Raw genomic sequence first — 19,601 nt, 5'->3', positions numbered from 1 at the left:
TATTGGAAACAAATATATGTGTTTGCTTACATGTATGTGTGTGCGTGTGAGCTTATTGAGAACTTATTGTTATGCTGTAGACAATTGTGTGTATTTATATGGTTTTCAACTATCCCATTTGAGACCTCTTTAGCATTGATAAATAAATAATCCATAGTCTTTTTTATACAAAATATAAACAACAAATAGTTTTATTCATTCCCTGTGCCGCATTTTAAAAGTACAACATTAATCAATATAATCAATTAGATTTCAGAGCTTTTTGAACAAAGGACACAAAGTCTGCGTAGAGTTGCTCGGGCACCTGGAATGCCGGGAAGTGTCCACCGTCCGGATAATGGGTGCTCTGTATCAGATTCGGGAACTTATTGGCCAGCACCGAGTCGGGCACATGGAAGATTTCATGAGCAAATCGTGCACAGGCAACGGGCGCCTTGACGGGCACACTTTCCACATTCAGGTCTTGTTGGGCCTTGCCCATCGACTCGGAATACAAACGCACGGATGTGGTTATCGAGTTGGTCACATAGTAGATCATTATATTATCCAGCAGCTGATCGTACGTGAAGTGCTTGGTTAGACCGCCGTCCTTCAAGTTCTTATACGCCGGATTGGTCCACGTGGAGAATTTCTCCAGGATATAGGCAGCCAGGCCAACGGGATTATGCGTCAATGCGGCGCCAATGGTATCCGGCTTGGTGGCCTGTATATGCGCATAGCCAAATTCCTCCAAAAGCGTTATGAAGATCTTGCCAATGCCCCCATAGTATTGCGCATATTGGCTGTCAATGTAAAACGATGGTATGATGGAGGAAAGCAGCATACGTAGATGGCCCATGGGACTATTGTTGTTGCACATATTGGAGTGGAAGCCGAGCGTGTTCTCTGGGAATAGGGTAGCCAGATTGCTACCAATTGTGCTGCCCCAGTCGCCGCCCTGAATGAGGAACTTATCAAAACCCAGACGCAGCATCAGATTACGCATGATCACGGCCACCTGGGCGACGCCCATGCCAGGTCGAGAAGCTCCCTGCAATTATAGATAAAAGCGAGCTCAGCTAAGCTTAAATTTAAGATAGTATTTATCCTGCTGTTTACCTGCGACCAGCCATAGCCCGGCAAACTGGGCGCTATCACCTCGAACACGTATTCACTCTTATCGCTACCCTTGGTCAGCAATGGAATGAAATCATAGAATTCACGCACTGTTCCCGGCCAGCCGTGCATCAGGAGCAAGGGCACCACCTTTTTGGCCTTCGCATTAGTTGGTTTCGCATGTATAAAATGAATCTTTAAACTATAAATATACAAATTAACATAATCCAAAATGGCATACAAAATTATATATAAATATGTATGAATGCATACGTTTGTGTGTGTGTGTGTGTGTGTATGTGTTTGTGCATGTGTGTTTTCATGCAACTTACCCTTGAATTTCGGTCTGGAAATGCTGGAATTTCTTAAGGAACTCCTCACGTTTGTTCCAGTTGGGCAAATAGTCGTCACGCCAATATTTCACCACCTTTTTCAACTCATTGGAATTGAAACCGTATTCAAAGCCAATGCCTTCTAGCGGGTCATGAACTTTGAGCGGGCGTTCCAGCTGCGTCTTCAAATCGGCAATAAGCTGTAAAGATGCAGAAAAGAAGGAAAATTTGAATAAACGACGAATATTAGTGACAAGACAAATTAAGTATTATTATATAAGCATATAATTATGTATATAATATATATGTATGTATATATTAAATGTGACTTCTGACCCACCTCAGGGGCCACACTTATGTCGTACGGCTTAATGGCTTTATTCTCCTGATATGCGCCCTTGAGTTGGGGTCCCCAATACTCATTATTATCCAAATTGGGAAGCTTGCCGGGCGCACCTAAATCGCGGTAATTCTTGTAGCCTACAGCAACTAGAAGCGTTAGGCCACCGATCAGTATGCGCACTGTGGTCGACGCTGCAGATGGCATTTTAATTATTCTTTTTTCTAATACTGAGACTACCCGATCCCAATAGCTAAACACAACCGTCCGCTTTCGCTTCGCAAAAGAAACTGGCGAAGCGCTGAGAAACACACAAGCGGAGACCGGTCTGCTTGCAGCTGCAAAAAATGTGTAGTAGAGGAAACCACAAACAAATATCACGATTGAGAGACGAAAAAGAATGAGCAAAAATTTGCCATTTAATGGTTTTACAGCGCTGCACGATAATAAAGAACACCAAAGCTGTATGTGACTCAAAATATTGCAAGCAAGGTAAAATAATTTTTTTTAATAAGAAAACACAAAATATAAATATTTTTATAAATATTCAATCGTATATATCAATACGTATATTCAATTTAAATTTAGAAGCTTTCACATGGATTACTGCACTGAGCAATTATAAGTGTTCTATTGCTATTGCAAGCAACGTAGTTGCTCTCTTGATCGGCGTTTCTCTTTGTCACATACTTACACACACATGGTATACAAACACAAAGATCGGAAAGCAAATCCAGCTGGTGACAGTCGTGCTTATCGTGAACCGAAGCTGACACGAAAAACACATGTACATACGTGTATATTATGCATAATTAACTAAGACACAAATTTATACAGTTACGAGCTCCCTTAAAGTTTTGCTTTATTTTGTAACAGTCGATACTTTCTCCAGGGGAATCCCTTTTGATTTACATGCATTTTATTTTTCGATTAGCGTCTATATAAATTCATTCTCTCCTCCCTAGGGCGACAACAGTTATGCATTGCGAGCATGACAAAGTAGCCCGACAATTGGTAATCTTAAACTTGAGCAAAGAGAATAAGCAAAACAAAATAACGATAACGAGAGTTAAAAGTACAATATGCTATGAGTAAGTAGCTAGAGCAACAAAATCACATTGCAAAGAGCAGTATAAGTGTTGGAAAGTAGCAAATGATGAACTTGTACAAAACCCGCGCAATTTGAAAAGAAAAAGACGATCACTTATGATATTTATTAGAGCTAAATTTTGTTTTTATTGATTTTAAAAGTCAGCTGTAGTTTATAAATTTTTTGGCAATTTTAGTCGGTATGTAGTCCAATTTTTTTAACAAATTCATTAAAATCATTAAATAACATGGATGGCATTTCCATGGCCGCAAAATGACTGCCATGCTGGAAATACATGTTATGCTTTATGTTGGTGAACTTATCCTTCAGCTGCCACTCGGATGCAGAGGGCAAATCGAATCTGAAGCGACAACAACCCATGGGAACATCCGTTTGCACACGATCCAGCTGAAGATCGCGATACGTCTTCGATGTATTCTCTGCATAGAAACGTGCGGCAGTTGTGGCCGCATTATTCAGATAATAGATCATCAGATTATCGAGCACAGCCTCTAGGCCAAAGATCGTGACTATGGCACCAAAGTCCTGCTTTAAGCTCGGACTCGTGCAGGTCTGGAACTTTTCGAGTATGTAGGCGGCCAGTGCCACGGGACTGGAGTCGAGCGCCGCTCCAATTGTATCCGGTTTGGTGGCCTGTATATGGAAATATCCACTTTCAACCAACAGATCCTGATACTTCTCCCAAATGCCCACATGATGATCGTAGAACATGCGTGACCGAAGCACCTTCTCGGGATAGTAATGGGTGTAGATGCCCTTCAGAATGGATAGTGGAGTGTTCAACACACACATATTGGAATGATAGCCGAGCACATTTTCCGGATAGAGTGTGGCCAGATTGCTGCCGATAATGCTGCCCCAATCGCCGCCCTGAACAAAGAACTTCTTGTGACCTAATCTCAGCATCAGATTGCGCATCACTGTGGCCATTTCAGCGGCATTGAAGCCCACACGGGTGGCGGCCTAGATGGGATAAGAGATATATAGTAATGCATATGTATGTATATATTGAAAGTATACATTTCTCTTATACTTACATCCGACCAGCCGTAGCCAACAAGTGAAGGCGCTACCACATCAAAGGCATAATCACTTATATTTTGATCCTTGACCAGCATGGGTATAAAATCATAGAATTCCCGCACCGATCCCGGCCAGCCATGGAGCAACAGCAGCGGATAGACATGCTTCTTCTCAGCCACCTCCTCGGACACGCGTTCGTGAATGAAGTGAATATTTAAGCTGTGCAGATAAGAGAAAAGTATGAGTGAGTGTCACACACTTAATGAAGGGAAATTCTCTCTTTAATATATAAACAAACACATGTTACAAATACATCAATAGTCTAAGTTGAGCTTGACCATGCACACATGAATATAAATGCAGAGAGACACTCACAAAATTCCACCCCACTTCAAATTTGATTTCCTATTGCTCTCTCGTGTAGTCAACAGCTTTTAAAAGCCCGAAGAATTAATGCGATTGGGAAGGCCTCTCTTCCAATATAACACTCATTTGTTAACGCTCACAGCTCTCTTTCTCGAAGTGAATGCAATGTATTTGTACATAATTTTTTTATTTTCGTTGCTTTTTACATCCTTCTGAGAGCGAAGTACTGTAACCAACTTTAATGTTTGCTACGCTTACATATATAAAAATCATATTTTGAGCTTGAGTGTTTTATGGAGAGAGTAATTTATGGTTGCGGAAAGAAAATAAATGTAGATTTCTATGAACGCACACACATTTACTCTTAAGATCGTATAATATACATGTATTGGAGCAACTTTTTCCGCTTTCTTTAAGTTGTGTTGATTTATTTGCTCTACATATGCGATGTTGTTATAAATTACATATATATTATTATATAGATGTATGTATATATACATATATTGATTATCACTTTCTAAATTAGAGCTACATGCTTACCCCTGTATCTCAGTTTTGTACTGCTTCAGTGAGTTGAGATAGTCTTGTCTCTGATTCCATTTGGTTAGATATTTGTCTCGCCAATATTCGACAAACTGAGCCAAAGCATTTGTATTAAATCCATACTCAAATGCAATGCCTTCGAGTGGTTCGGCTAGTCTCAAGGTGCGATTAAGTTGCTGTCTCAAATCCTGAATTTCCGCTTTCGGCACATCCACAACAAAGTCATAGATCTTCGTATCCGGCTTATAGTTCTTGCCATCTCCAGGTCCCCAATACGTGTCGTCTTTAAACGCTGGCCGGGGTAGTGGACGTGTCAGGTCTGTGAATACTAGATAACCATAGCCCGCAATGCTAGCAAAAATGGCCACAATCAGTCCAAATATAACTAAGCACTTCATAATTTTCAATATTCTTTTTTATTTTTTATCTGCTAATGACGAAAATCTTAATGAGATAGGCGTCGGTCTCATCGAGTATGCACGACTGCTCTCACGGCCCGACGTAAACCAACTGACGATTGGACCCATGCTATGGCAACGTAGCCAGTGCTAAGCTATACTATATATACGCACCTACGAAATTTATTGATATACGAGAAGTAAGTATTATACATATATAAATAAATGATATGATAGTGGGCCTCGGCGTACAATGGGGCGCACTGAGAATTTCAATTGAGCGATGAGAATCGACAAATATGTTCTCTATGGGTATACGAGGTAGAACGACATTATAGAATATATTTGCAGCTAGCGTATAGATGCAATATTACGTCATTTTATCGATTGTATTTTAAACTTATCATCATGTCATCATATCATATCATGACGATATAATTTATAAAAAATATATTAATATTAAATATAAAATTTTCAATATGAAAAAAAAAACTTTTTCATTTATTATATCAGATATACATATACATACATATATATTTATACAATCTGAATGAAATATTAATTACTTTCTTATTAAAAAAAAAAAATTATATTATTATATATGCAATATAAATATATATTTTTAGTAAAATAAATACCAAAACATTTTATTATTTTGACGAATAGCGAATCTTCTAGCACTTGATTAGCTCTATAATTGGTGCTAAATATAATTTTAAGTAAGTGTTCGTTTTCAAGTTAATTACAAAAACCTAAGATTTTACCTTAAGTGACAATTTATACAAATGATTTAAAATTATTTGCAATTGGCACATCTTAATAATGATTTTAATTTGATTCAAGAATATTGAGTAGTTTATTATTTTTTTTATTTTATTTATTTTTTCAGTTTTAATAAAAAAAGCAATTTTGCACTTGTTATAATATATATATATATATATATATATATATATATATATATATATATATATATATATATATATATATATATATAATTATGTAATTTTAATATTATATTCAAAATATATTAATAAAAAACTAAAAACTAACTAAAAATAGTAAAATATCTATGAATATAAAAAATATATTATAAACTCGAAAGCTTGGCCATATATGTATATGTATGCTCAAAAATATTTTATGAAGCCTTTTGAGATAAATGAATAATTAACAGTCGTTAATTCTACTCCGAATTTCCTGAAATGTATCCACTGTAGCTTACATTTTACAATGTCATTGGCTCTAGGAACTTTGAAGAGATATGTCGTCCACAGCTAGTTGGAGAGTACCTGCTTATCGCTATCTTATCATCATTGAACATATTCAAACGTATTTATTACCTAGTTTCCGCTTCTCTCTGTTGCTGATGTGGCCTCAAACACTGGCAAACATTGTTAGAGTAGGCCACGTGTTGAGGATTTTCGGATAACCAAATTTCTGTCAAACTCTGAGTATACGATAGCGAAGCAAACAAATTTTAAGAAAATTTCTACATACGACTCTATGACGATGGGCGATGATGCTGAGCTGCATAGCCGTTGTCCGCATATAACGCTGAAGATGCAATCGGCTGATCGCGGCGTTGTCCTCTTTCGCATTCGCCGTCTGATGCCGCTGGGCAAGCTGAAGGATGCGTATTGCTCGCAAATGGGCCTGGCCAAGGATATGGCCATGCTATCCTTCGACGGCGAGCAAATCAGTGACAGCGAGACGGCCAATTCGTTGGAACTGGAGGATGAAGATGTTATGGATGTGCAGATGAAGCGCCCATCCGAAGCGGGCGATGCTCCGGTGCGCGCATTGGATCTATCGATTTGATAGCAAATATGTTTATAAACAAACGGCAGCAGCAGCAATAGCAACAAATTGATAAAAAGTCTTTTGCACTGCGATAATGTCAATGAACTCTGGCCGGGCGAAGCCTTCCCATGGAGTTAGGGTATGCTAGGGTCAGGGTATTCCAGGCGCCGTCTTGGCATATAATTTTCCCTATATTGGGCCAACAATTATGTCGTCGACATGCACTGGCGTTGCCCAGGAGTGCCAACGTCACAGAAGTGCTCACAAACATGCAAGGCACTCCCACCGCCCACCTTCAATCGAGGGGCGTGGCAGCCACATGCACAAACAATGCAACATTTCGAGTAAAATTAACGCAATTAGGCCGATGCATTGCAGCAAAGACTTTTCCTGATTCATTTCTTTTGGGAGGGGCCACGCCCACTTTGCGTGTCGAACGCCCAAATCGAAGTGGGGCGCTTGGCACTTGGCAGCGTGTCAAATGAGTTGCGCAGATATTCTCGTTGATGATATTTACATGCGCCCAATCTCGAGTCGAACCTCGAGAAATCATTTAATTGCCGCATTGAATGGGGCCGCACGGCTGGCTGAGTCCTGGCTTAGTCTTGGCTGAGGCCTGGCGATGGCCTCTTGGGGTTAAGTAATTTGTTTGCAGCGTTTTATAGAGTGCTACCCAGAGCTTTTTTTTTTCTGTTTTCTGCTTTTGTTTTTGGTTTTTAAATACCCTGCACAAAGTGGTGCTAAAACAGTTAAATGATTCGAAGTGTAACAATTTTTATCATTGCAGTTAGAGTTTAAATAATAATATTTTAGTAAGTCTTCCTCCCTGAGATATTTGTTCTACAACAAAAATATAGAGCTGGAACTAAAACTGGAACTGTTCCAAAGGTTTTCCCACTGAGCCCTTCATATTCATATTCATATTCATATACACATTCATATTCATATTCATATTCATATTCATATTCATATTCATATTCATATTCATATTCAAATTCATATTCATATTCATATTCATATTCATATTCATATTCATATTCATATTCATATTCATATTCATATTCATATTCATATTCATATTCATATTCATATTCATATTCATATTCATATTCATATTCATATTCATATTCATATTCATATCATATTCATATTCATATTCATATCATATCATATTCATATTCATATTCATATTCATATTCATATTCATATTCATATTCATATTCATATCATATTCATATTCATATTCATATTCATATTCATATTCATATTCATATTCATATTCATATTCATATTCATATTCATATTCATATTCATATTCATATTCATATTCATATTCATATTCATATTCATATTCATATTCATATTCATATTCATATTCATATTCATATTTCTCATCATTTACAGCGCATCTGCCTAGTCGTGTATATCCTACCAGCAGCCCTTTTGTTGATTTGTGATTTCTTTTTTCCTGTGCACGTTTTGTATCTAGGACTATATAAAAGTTAGGTACTTTGAGTACACATAGTTTCCGGAACCGCCTCGTGTAATGGCCGCAATTATCATGAGCTTGGCACGCACCACCACCACGACGACGACGACGACGACGTCGACGATGGTGACGAGCAATCGTGGTGCATTGAACCGCTGGCAATTGATTTTTGACATGACAATTTCTTTTATAGGGTGTAAAGTTGAAATAGAGGCGACTAACTTTATGTATAAATCGATTAGAGTGAATGAGTAGGGCAGTTAGAGTCCGCGAACCGTCGGTATATATATATGTATATAAAGGGTAATATAAACTTAGTTTATAGCTAAATAAATCATAGTTTTTACACTTTCTGTTGCCTAACTTTAGGCTTTATTGAATTTATCCCAAAACTAGGGAACTTATGTTAGGGAAAGCTATAGAGATCTGTGAGCTTCGTATATAAAATGCATATTAGGTTTGTTAAATTTTAAGAATTTGGAGAATATATAAAAATAAGTTTAGATTATCAACAGGAAAGCTAAGTTTATTCGGATTTTTATGATTCACTTCATGAACTTCTCTTCCCAGGGCTTAAGCAGAATTCGACTTGCTTGTAAATGTTTCTAGAATTCGGTTAAAAATATAAAAAAAAAAAAAAATAAACTCCACTAGATATCTATATACTCTCTGTGTTCTATAGACTCCACCACATCTATATATCCTGTATATATATATTCTGTATAATCTATATATTTTTTATATTTATATTCTATAGATTACATTTTATATATATATACATATATGTAATATATATACTCCATATGCTCTCTAGACTTTCTATATGCTGTATATACTCTATATACTCTATATTTATATACTCTTTATACTCTATATATTCTGCATACTCCATATACTTTTTTTTTCTATCAACTTTTCACAACCTTAGTGAAAAAGTTTTGAGTTCCTTGCCAATTGAATAAAATAGTTAAATTTATCTACTTTCACGCTAAAATAGCTTTACGCATTTGACATATATTAAATATTATTTATCTAATTAATATTCAATTATCTCGATCAATCCATTCGCTATTCGCATCATTCCACACAGGAAACTCTTGTTTTTCAGGTCGTTTTGTGCCATCAGCGCCCACATCGTCATCATCAACCTGGCCGATGCTCAGGTGCTGCAGGTGAAAACAATAAACACAGCTATAGATACAGTAAAGCCTCGTTTCATGCACACACACTCACCCCGCACAGCAGAGCCAATAGTATGACAATAATATGAATGTAAATGAATTGCAGGCGCATTTTATTTATGTTTCTTTTGTGCTCAGTTGATTCGCTCGCTTTTTCGACTGAATCAATTTTTGTTATTTGCAAAAACATTTAAATTGAGAGAAAAAAACTGCACAATATTTATTCAATATTTTATTCATGCTGTTTGCCATTATCAGCTGCGGCTGCTGTTGTTGATAAGGCCAAACGCAAGTTATGAAAAAAACAGGTGAAATACTGCCCGACTAGCAAATACCCGGAATACTGTAAAAGAATGGTAGTCCAATCATGCTATGCTCCCTTTAAGACTTCAATCTAAGTTGGGTTTGCTTTTAACCAGAAACTTTTCAAACCTCTTAAAGAATATTCGGGAGATGGACTCAGTTATAAGAAGCAGAACAGTTTGATATTGGACAGATGACAGAATGAAAGATCTGACGGATAGTCATATAGATATACAGATGGACGACCGACTGACGGAAGATTCGATGGTCAACCGGAAAAAATTATATAGACTCAGTTTAGTCAGTCCGTTCAAGGTATATATTCCTATAAAGATATATAATATATGTATATATAATACGTCTGCCACGCCTCCTTCCAACTGTCACATACATTTTCATAAAACCACTTTACCCTGAGCTCCCATTTTCAATGGGTATGAAAATGTTTTTTATTCATAATCTCATAAATCAATGTGTGCTTAATAAAACAGGGGAACTTAAGGGACTTCCTAATGCCTGTTCGTTAAGCCAAAATCGATAGATATAAACATATATACATATACATTTATTTATATAGTACATATGCATGTATATGTGTATGGATAGAAACCACTGGAAGCCATTGTCATTGACTATAAAGTCTATAACATCATATATCTAGTCTTGCTGTTTCCATGAAAAACATACATATTCATAAATCTTTGCAATGTATGTATATAAAGTGTTATCTAGGATAACTTGTAGTCGTTCATATACCACGCTATGATTCTATAACGAGGCTATATAATAATATATAATATAATAATATAATATATGTATAAAAATAATATATATATGATAATAATATATATATGTATGATAATAACTGTCATTCCTAAAACTAAGAAGGTATATCGTATATAATAATTCCAGCTCTTCAACTTCACTTTGCCACAAACTAATATACTCTCTTTATATTGTAAGAGCATGCATCAAAATCGAACAATAAATATATCGAACGAAATAAACTGTCATAATTTAAAGCCAATTATTAAAGACAAATGTTATTTGCAGTTTTTGAGGCTGCATAAAATGCGAATAAAATGTTTCAATAAATTTGAAGAGCAAAAAAATTGTCATATATAATACACACAGACAAAAATATTCGTCATATATATAATATGAAATACAAATAAAAAACTGAATGTAAGAAAAATAAAATTTAATGGAAGGCAAACAAAAGCCAAGCCAAGCCAAGCGAAGTCAAGTGAAGCCAGAAAGAGGAATTACCCGAAGGGGAAGCACTCGATTGATAAGAGCTTTGAGCTCTGAGCGGCTGCAATTGATAGCTTCTTGGCTGAGCTATATAAGCGCGGCGCTAGCTCTCAGTGTTTTATCAATCGATAAAGCGAGTTACCGAAGCCACATATACAACATGCAGCTAACACTTATTGCTCTGCTCTGCTGTCTGCTTGGCGCCGCCTGGGCCATGCCTCAGCCGGAACGCCAGAAGGAGCCGGCGAACCCCGGGGCAGATGTCTGGAACGAGAGGAAACAGTTTAATCCGCCCAATGAGCAGCGATTCCTGCTAGATGGCATCTACAACAAGGATAACAGCGGCAAGGATGTGGCGGCCCGGGTTCAGGTGCCCGTCTGGACCAGCGACAACAAACGCCACGAATTCGATGCCGTCGGCCAATATGGCCAACATCTGGGCGGACCCTATGGCGATAGTCCACCATCATATGGCATTGGAGGAAATTATAGATTCCGATTTTAATGAAATGCCATTTTTTTTTTCATTTTGTAAATACAAATATGTTAATAAAAGTCTTTCGGCAAATGTAAATTTAATATAAAACAAGTAAGAAAGCTCGACTACGAAATCCTCTGAACCCTATAATGAACAGATATGTATAACCATAATTCTTCGCGTCTTTCTGCTCACATAAGAAACACACACACTGAGACATACAAGCAAGCACGCATAAACACGCATGGGTTGCAGTGTCTGTTTACTTCGGGAATTTAATACGTTAATAACTTTTTTTGTTGATGGACTAACTTCGTGAAAATTTCAGATCGTATTTATAACATTGAATTGCATGCATCTGCCAAAGCACAAGAGTCTAGTATTCAAAAGACGCCTTTTACAAATTTAAACTTAGCTAAGGCAGCTGCATGACAAAAGCTGAATGCTACGAGACTCGATAAAGGGTGCATTAATAAAACTTTTGGAAATATTGATCATAATTTGCTCGTTCAGCAAAAGCATAGCCCCATGTATGCATCTGGAACTGTGGACCACTCTTCTAATGAATGTGACAAAAACAAAACTTGAAACTTGAGTTTGGGCAGCTGCATGACAAAAGCTGAATGCTACAAGACTCGATGTATGGTACATCAATGCCAAGGACTGAATTATTATTCAGTTCATGAAATAGAAAACAGGTTCATGATTCACAGAAATACATATAAGTCCTCTTAGTTTAGATCTTCTAGAGAATTTATGGCAGAAGCTAAATGCGATGAGACTGCATGACAGAAGCAGAGTGCTACGAGACGCGATGGAAAGTACATGAACTATTATTTATCGATTTCGATAGTTATTTATCGATTTCGATAACTATTTATCGATTTCGATTGCTATTTACCGACATCTAAGAAAATTTGATTGAAACTTGAGTTAAGACAGCTGCATGACAAAAGCTGAATGCTACGAAACGTGCTGGAGGTACATCAACTATTATTTATCGATTTCGATAAATGTTATCGATTTCGATAACTATTTATCGATTTAGATAACTATTTATTGATTTCGATAACTATTTACCGACATCTAAGAAAATTTGATTGAAACTTGAGTTAAGACAGCTGCATGACAAAAGCTGAATGCTACGAAACGTGCTGGAAGGCACATCAACTATTATTTATCGGTTTCGATAAATATAATCGATTTCGATAACTATTTATCGATTTCGATAGCTTTTATCGACATCTAGGAACATTTGATTGAAACTTCAGTTAAACAGCTGCATGACAAAAGCTGAATGCTATGAGACGCGATGAAAGTACATCAGGTACATCAGGTACTATTTATCGATTTCGATAATTATTTGTCAATTTCGATAATTATTTGTCAATTTCGATAACAACTTATCGATTTCGATAACTATTGACCGACATCTGTGAAACATGTGGAAATATTTATCATATTTGCATTTGGTTGAAACTTGAGTTAAGGCAGCTGCATGACAAAAGCTGAATGCTACGAGACGCGATGGAAGGTACATCAACTATTATTTATCGATTTCGATAACTGTTATCGATTTCGATAACTATACATCTAAGAAAATTTGATTTCGATAACTATTTACCGACATATAAGAAAATTTGCTTAAAACTTGAGTTAAGACAGCTGCATGACAAAAGCTAAATGCTATGAGACGCGATGAAAAGTACATCAACTATTATTTATCGATTTCGATAACTGTTATCGATTTCGATAACTATACATCTAAGAAAATTTGATTTCGATAACTATTTACCGACATATAAGAAAATTTGCTTAAAACTTGAGTTAAGACAGCTGCATGACAAAAGCTAAATGCTATGAGACGCGATGAAAGGTACATCACCTACTATTTATCGATTTCGATAATTATTTGTCAAATTCGATAACAACTTATCGATTTCGCTAACTATTGACCGACATCTATGAAACATGTGGAAATATTTATCATATTTGCATTTGATTGAAACTTGAGTTAAGGCAGCTGCATGACAAAAGCTGAATGCTACGAGACTCCATGTCAGAAGCCTACAAATATAATCAATACTTAATATTAAAGTATATAAATACATAAATTTGAAAATAATATAAATCGATAAATGTTAAGGTTTAAGCTGAGTATAAAAAGCGAAATTAAGGCAGTTTAATTTCAAGGTAAATCGAAAAATCACCTTTTCCATAACAATACAAAAATTCTCTATATCAATTTGCACATAAAAATACAGTAGCTCAAGAAAAAAAAATGTTTTCGAATAAAAAAAAAGAAAAATTCACATAAAACATAAATAAATATTGCTACGCTTTCAATTAACAACGAGAAAGATCCCCCGGGCACATATAGAAAAGGAATCACCTGGGGGAAGTACTAAATACTGATAGCTTATCTCTATGAACAGCAGCAGCAGCCGCTGCCTATAAAAGCGCAGCTCGAGCTTAGTTCGATTATCAGTTAAGACACGTACAGCCTCCCAGATACACAAGATGCAAGTTGCACTCATCGCTCTGCTCTGCTGCCTGCTCGGCTCAGCCCTGGCCATGCCTCAGCCCGAGAAGTTGGACGTGAGCAAGGCGTCGGCATGGACCGAGCGTCCGCCTTCGGGTCCGCCACCAGAGCAGCGATTCCTGCTGGATGGTGGCTACAACAAGGATAAGAACGGCCGGGATGTCTGGGCCATGGCTCAGGTGCCCGTCTACACCAGCGACAACAAACGCCACGAATTCGATGCCGTCGGCAAATATGGCCAACATCTGGGCGGGCCCTACGGCAACAGCCCGCCCTCCTATGGCTTCGGTGGCAACTACAGATTCCGATTCTAGATTGGGAAGATCTATACAATTTGTAAATATTTGTGTAAACTGTAAAACCATTCAGTCTTATCAAAACAAGTAAGAAAGCTCTAGTCGAGACTGCTCGACTACGAGATCCCCTGAACCCTTGGAGCAATAGATATTTCAATAATTTTTCGCGTCTTTCAGCTTACACAAGAAACACGCACACACACACAGGCATACATATACACACACGCATACAGACACACATACACACACACACACACGCATACAGACACACATACACACACACACACACGCATACATACACACACACATACACAAACACATACACACACACATACACAAACACATACACACACAAGCACCCACGCATAAACACGCATGGGCTGCAGTGTGCGCTTACTATGAGAACTTAATTGTTTAATAACTTTTTTTATGGACGTACGATCTTCATGAAACTTTCAGATTATGATTATAACATGGATATGCATGTAATTGCCAAAGCACAAGTCTCTAGTATTTGAAATACGCTTTTTACAAAAGTGAGGGTGAGGGGGTGAATTTAAGGGTGGGGGGTAAATTTTAACAAAAACCGAAACTGTATAAATTGCATATAAGCATACATTAAAAATTTGGAGACTCTAGCAATAAAGGTGTAGAAGATATAATTTTATAACTGGTTTTCGATAAGGTTTTTTATCGATAAAAAAAGATCGGGATGAGTTATCGAATTTTAATGATAAACTTGATATGCGCGCTGTAATTACGGACATTTTAAAAAAAATTTGAAGTCTCTAGCTCTTATATCTTCTGAAATCGACGCGTTCATACATACGGACAGACGGACAGACGGACAGACGGACAGACGGACAGACAGACGGACAGGGCCAAATCAACTCAGCTCGTCACCCTGATCAAGAATATATATACTTTGTGGGGTCTGCCACGCCTCCTTCTCCCTGTTACATACATTTCAACAAAACCATTATACCCTGATTTCCCATTGAAAATGGGTTCAGGGTATAATTATGTTATGCTATATATATATATATATATTTATTCAAATAAAAATTAGATACAAAAATAACTAAAAAAATTGTTTTCATTTATTACATTTAGTAGAGAAATCTTTAAAAATATTTAAGTTGAAGAGGTCTTGACTAGCCTTCATCCCAATCTGTTGCTTGCCACGCCCACCTGTTGCCTCTTACACACATTACGCTAAAATTTTAATAAACACAATTGAAATAAAATATGGATTTTATGAGCGATTCATCTTTAGGAATTCTTTTAGATCTCTGCTTAGGGTTATCCTTGAGCATGAAGACGTTCAACTACCCCGGAACATGTCGCTAAGAATCCAACAAGATTTACGACTGACAGTCGCAACGAGATGAGCATGCAGTTTAGCTAATTGAACGTGTCTTCATATCATGAAATCTACAATTTGTATTCGCTTTTTGTTAATAACAAATTAAGCGCGACGACTGTTTGCCTAATGAAACCTGCCGAAAAAATCATTGGTGTGTGTTTTTTCTTCTCTCTCTTTGCCTAATTGGATTTATTGCGTTAACTGTCAAAAGAGGCTGCAATGAAAATTCATCATGTCAGACTCAGCCCAAAAATAAAGTCTATGAATAAATGTTTTTGTTTTTCGTATATTTTTTAGCTAATTAAGAAGTTTGTGAATGAAAGCGAAAAGAACAAAATGAATCACTTTTCAGCTCTAGGATTCGCAATGAGACATTAAGAAATACTTCAATCTCATTACGAAATTTGCATAAATTATATAATAATAATGACGGCCTTGGCGAGTCTTAAAAATTATTGCTTATAGCTCTTTGGAATCTGTCTTGGCTGGGCTCGGCTTGCACGTGCCGTGGCATCACTTAAACCATGTCTATAATATTTTTATTGGCCGGTTAACTGGTAAGATGTTTGCAAAGTATCTATCTACAATATATGTATATCATTCATATATGTATATGTGGTCTGTTCCAAAAGTAGCACACATTTTTTGTCTTATTTACAAAAATATTTGCTATACAACGAAATTCCCCTCACAGATAACCTGATAACCTATGTATATATAGACAATATATTGGGACATCTGCCTTAGCTAGTAAATTCATTGAAGTCCCAAGAGAAAAGCGAAATTCAGATGAAGTTGGAATTAGTAGTTAAGTGTACGTATATTATTTCTTCTTATATAATATATATAGATTTTTAGAGATTTATGTAACTAATTTTTTTTATATATGAAAAGGGAATTTTTGGATGTAAGAGTTTTAATTTAATTGAATTTTAAATAAATATAATTATAGTTTAACATAATTTTGATCAGCCTGAATTGTTTTATAGTTTACACAAATATTTACAAATTGCTGATATATTCCCATTCTAGAACCGGAATCTGTAGTTGCCACCGAAGCCATAGGAGGGCGGGCTGTTGCCGTAGGGTCCGCCCAGATGTTGGCCATATTTGCCGACGGCATCGAATTCGTGGCGTTTGTTGTCGCTGGTGTAGACGGGCACCTGAGCCATGGCCCAGACATCCCGGCCGTTCTTATCCTTGTTGTAGCCACCATCCAGCAGGAATCGCTGCTCTGGTGGCGGACCCGAAGGCGGACGCTCGGTCCATGCCGACGCCTTGCTCACGTCCAACTTCTCGGGCTGAGGCATGGCCAGGGCTGAGCCGAGCAGGCAGCAGAGCAGAGCGATGAGTGCAACTTGCATCTTGTGTATCTGGTAGGCTGTACGTGTCTTAACTGATAATCTAACAAAGTTGGAGCTGCTCTTTTATAGGTGTAGAACGAACTGCAGCTGTATCTTATCAGTTTGATTCATGCCTATGTCTACTTTTTCAGTTTCAGCGCCAAGTCTCAGCTAGGGGACTTACACGCGGCACTTTATCAATGCCAAATGTTTTTTCTGTCTCTCCATAGATCTCGTTGCTTATCAGCGGTGCTTCACGCGTGTGAAGCCCAAATGTGGTCATCCACCAAGGGAATCCCTGCAACGGGGACTCTTTCACTCGGATGGGGGACTCTTTCAGTCTATAAAAGTCAACAGCAGCATGGCTCAATTCATCATTTTACAGTCAAAGCTTCAAGATGAAACAAAATCTCAGTTTGCTGCTGCTGCTTGGCTTCTTTGCCTGTGCCTGGGCATATCCCAATCCGGATTCACTTTCACTTGCCGCAGTCGATCAGCTGGACTTGAATGAGCTAGAGAACTCATTCGTTAAATCACAGATGGAATGGCAGCCCAATGAGCAGGATCTGCTGCTGCTGGAGGAGCAGGAGGAGGCGGAGCCGGAGCAACTGGTGCGCTTGCGCCGCCAGCTGAATGTCCAGGGCGGCGGCAGTCCACGTCAAGGCTTCGACTTGAGCATCAATGGACGTGCCCCGGTTTGGCAGAGTCCCAATGGACGCCATTCGCTGGATGCCACGGGTCAGTACTCACAGCATCTGGGCGGACCCTATGGCAATAGCAGACCCAACTGGGGCGCCGGTGCGATGTACACTTTCCGCTTCTAAATGGGCATCTTCAATGAGATTTTTAATTTAATTTATTAAGTAATCATAAAAATTATATTTTACAACTGAATTTATTTTCGTTTCTTTAATCAAAAATAGCAGTATATAAAATATATAATATATAAATATTTTTTATTAGTTTTTTGGTATACATATATGTATATATCTATATATAGACTCCTAGGATTTAACATCATCTGAAAATGATTTCCAAATACTTTTAAAACTCGACGGTTTAGACTAAGAGTTGAAGTAAGTTCTTCATAAATGCAAGATCTTGACTTTAAAGAGAATAAAAAAAAAAATTAAATCACAAATTATTTTAGCTGGAAAGGTTTTCGAAAAATAGATCTACAATAAATCCGTAAAAGATCTTTAATAATAATTTATAATAGAGTTTAATCATATATCCAGTAAATATTTTTTATGATTTAATAAATTCTACAACTTTGATTCATTTAGTATGTGGATTTATAAATAAATTCTGAAATTCTATATTATAAAGATTGATTCAGCAATTTTTATTTAACATGGGCGTGTATTATGTACCTGATGATCTCTATATACAAATGGAAACAAATAGGTGTTCGACATGTCTTTAAAGGTCCCTGACTGTCGACTACAGACCTTATATGAATTTTGTTTAATATTTTATATAAAATTTAATATATTAATCAAAGTTTGCTCTATGGTTTTACATATAGTCGATGTCATTCATATGGATTTCGTTCTCAAGCAAAGATTTATTCTCAAACATGGTTGGATCCGGTGTGGGTCGCTGTAAGGAATAAGAATTAAATTAATTTTTATAGATATACACATATATCACGTGCTCACCTCCTGCCAGTCCCTAGCAGCTATGGAGCGTCCTTGGCTTAAACCAATTAGCCAAAGCGTTAGTAACAGGAATTTCAATAAGCCAAACATTTTTGAAATGAATTTCGCGTTGAAATGTTTCGCATTCGATTTTACAAACAGAACTGAATGAAAAGCTAACGTTCTCCCTGACTCTGTGTGCGTGTGTGTGTGTGTTAAAAACATGCTCTCACACAGACAGGCAGTCAGTGCCGGCAGCTATCAGCTGTAACCCCACCTACCTACCGCCTCTTATCACCTTGCTGATAAGCCAGCTCCCACAGATGAGCCGCATCTCTGTGTACGGCTCGTCCCGCCGCCCGCTGTGCTCTTCTGTGCGCCGCTCTCTTCGCTTCTCAGCGCGCGGCACGTTGAACTCTTTTAAATTTGTTAAACGTGCCCAGAGTTGCAAATAAAGATTGTGTACAGAAAAAGAACTTGGCACGTTTTGTGTTGAAATCGAATAAGAATGAGAAAAATGAATAGTTAAATAGAACTAGACAAAGGTTGTTAGACTCGCAGATACCCTGTAAATATTGCTGGAGTGGTTTGAAATTTAATGTGACGGTGCTATTTATTATGTTTGCACATATACAAGCTTGAAGCCCATATTAAATATTATATATATGAAGCATACCTGACTAATAAATACCCTGTATATG

At 37.2% G+C, this 19,601-nt stretch overlaps 6 protein-coding genes, 2 long non-coding RNA genes and 1 pseudogene across 8 annotated transcripts; 4 read left to right on the top strand and 5 right to left on the bottom strand.

Annotated features, from left to right (window-relative positions):
- Positions 1-153: 153 nt before the first annotated feature.
- On the bottom strand, positions 154-2,368 carry Jheh2 (Juvenile hormone epoxide hydrolase 2). Its single transcript, XM_018009687.2, has 4 exons — positions 1,768-2,368; positions 1,428-1,627; positions 1,099-1,297; positions 154-1,030 (listed from the first exon to the last, which is right to left on the bottom strand). Exons 1-4 carry the CDS (start codon positions 1,972-1,974, stop codon positions 242-244), a joined length of 1,395 nt encoding a protein of 464 aa, XP_017865176.1. The 5' UTR covers positions 1,975-2,368; the 3' UTR covers positions 154-241.
- Positions 2,369-3,025: 657 nt separating this feature from the next.
- Jheh3 (Juvenile hormone epoxide hydrolase 3) lies at positions 3,026-5,334 on the bottom strand. The gene is made up of 3 exons (XM_018009686.2): positions 4,808-5,334; positions 3,916-4,120; positions 3,026-3,841 (listed from the first exon to the last, which is right to left on the bottom strand). The coding sequence occupies exons 1-3, from the start codon at positions 5,206-5,208 to the stop codon at positions 3,050-3,052; spliced, it is 1,398 nt and encodes a 465-aa protein (XP_017865175.1). The 5' UTR covers positions 5,209-5,334; the 3' UTR covers positions 3,026-3,049.
- A 1,241-nt stretch (positions 5,335-6,575) lies between these two features.
- LOC108615302 (small ubiquitin-related modifier 2-A) lies at positions 6,576-7,087 on the top strand. Its single transcript, XM_018009700.2, has one exon. The coding sequence runs from the start codon at positions 6,712-6,714 to the stop codon at positions 7,024-7,026; it is 315 nt and encodes a 104-aa protein (XP_017865189.1). The 5' UTR covers positions 6,576-6,711; the 3' UTR covers positions 7,027-7,087.
- Positions 7,088-9,469: 2,382 nt separating this feature from the next.
- On the bottom strand, positions 9,470-10,018 carry LOC149268424 (uncharacterized). Its single transcript, XR_016270326.1, has 2 exons — positions 9,731-10,018; positions 9,470-9,663 (listed from the first exon to the last, which is right to left on the bottom strand). It is a non-coding gene; the product is annotated as an uncharacterized LOC149268424 (long non-coding RNA).
- A 1,322-nt stretch (positions 10,019-11,340) lies between these two features.
- Positions 11,341-11,832, top strand: LOC108615301 (diptericin A pseudogene; annotated as a pseudogene).
- A 2,192-nt stretch (positions 11,833-14,024) lies between these two features.
- On the top strand, positions 14,025-14,692 carry LOC149268423 (diptericin A-like). The gene has a single exon (XM_089470185.1). The coding sequence runs from the start codon at positions 14,234-14,236 to the stop codon at positions 14,567-14,569; it is 336 nt and encodes a 111-aa protein (XP_089326311.1). The 5' UTR covers positions 14,025-14,233; the 3' UTR covers positions 14,570-14,692.
- Positions 14,693-16,718: 2,026 nt separating this feature from the next.
- Positions 16,719-17,341, bottom strand: LOC108617561 (diptericin A-like). Its single transcript, XM_018013380.2, has one exon. The coding sequence runs from the start codon at positions 17,279-17,281 to the stop codon at positions 16,946-16,948; it is 336 nt and encodes a 111-aa protein (XP_017868869.1). The 5' UTR covers positions 17,282-17,341; the 3' UTR covers positions 16,719-16,945.
- A 274-nt stretch (positions 17,342-17,615) lies between these two features.
- Positions 17,616-18,212, top strand: LOC108617560 (uncharacterized). The gene has a single exon (XM_018013379.2). The coding sequence runs from the start codon at positions 17,659-17,661 to the stop codon at positions 18,082-18,084; it is 426 nt and encodes a 141-aa protein (XP_017868868.1). The 5' UTR covers positions 17,616-17,658; the 3' UTR covers positions 18,085-18,212.
- A 362-nt stretch (positions 18,213-18,574) lies between these two features.
- LOC149268422 (uncharacterized) lies at positions 18,575-19,082 on the bottom strand. Its single transcript, XR_016270293.1, has 2 exons — positions 18,922-19,082; positions 18,575-18,862 (listed from the first exon to the last, which is right to left on the bottom strand). It is a non-coding gene; the product is annotated as an uncharacterized LOC149268422 (long non-coding RNA).
- Between the last annotated feature and the right edge of the window lie 519 nt (positions 19,083-19,601).

The sequence above is a fragment of the Drosophila arizonae genome, chromosome 5 (assembly GCF_054131065.1).
Source record: "Drosophila arizonae isolate 15081-1271.41 chromosome 5, UAZ_ARI_1.0, whole genome shotgun sequence".
NCBI classification, from domain to species: Eukaryota; Metazoa; Arthropoda; class Insecta; order Diptera; family Drosophilidae; genus Drosophila; species Drosophila arizonae.
Note: the sequence above shows the minus strand (reverse complement) of the source record. Positions and strands in the feature narration are given on the sequence as shown.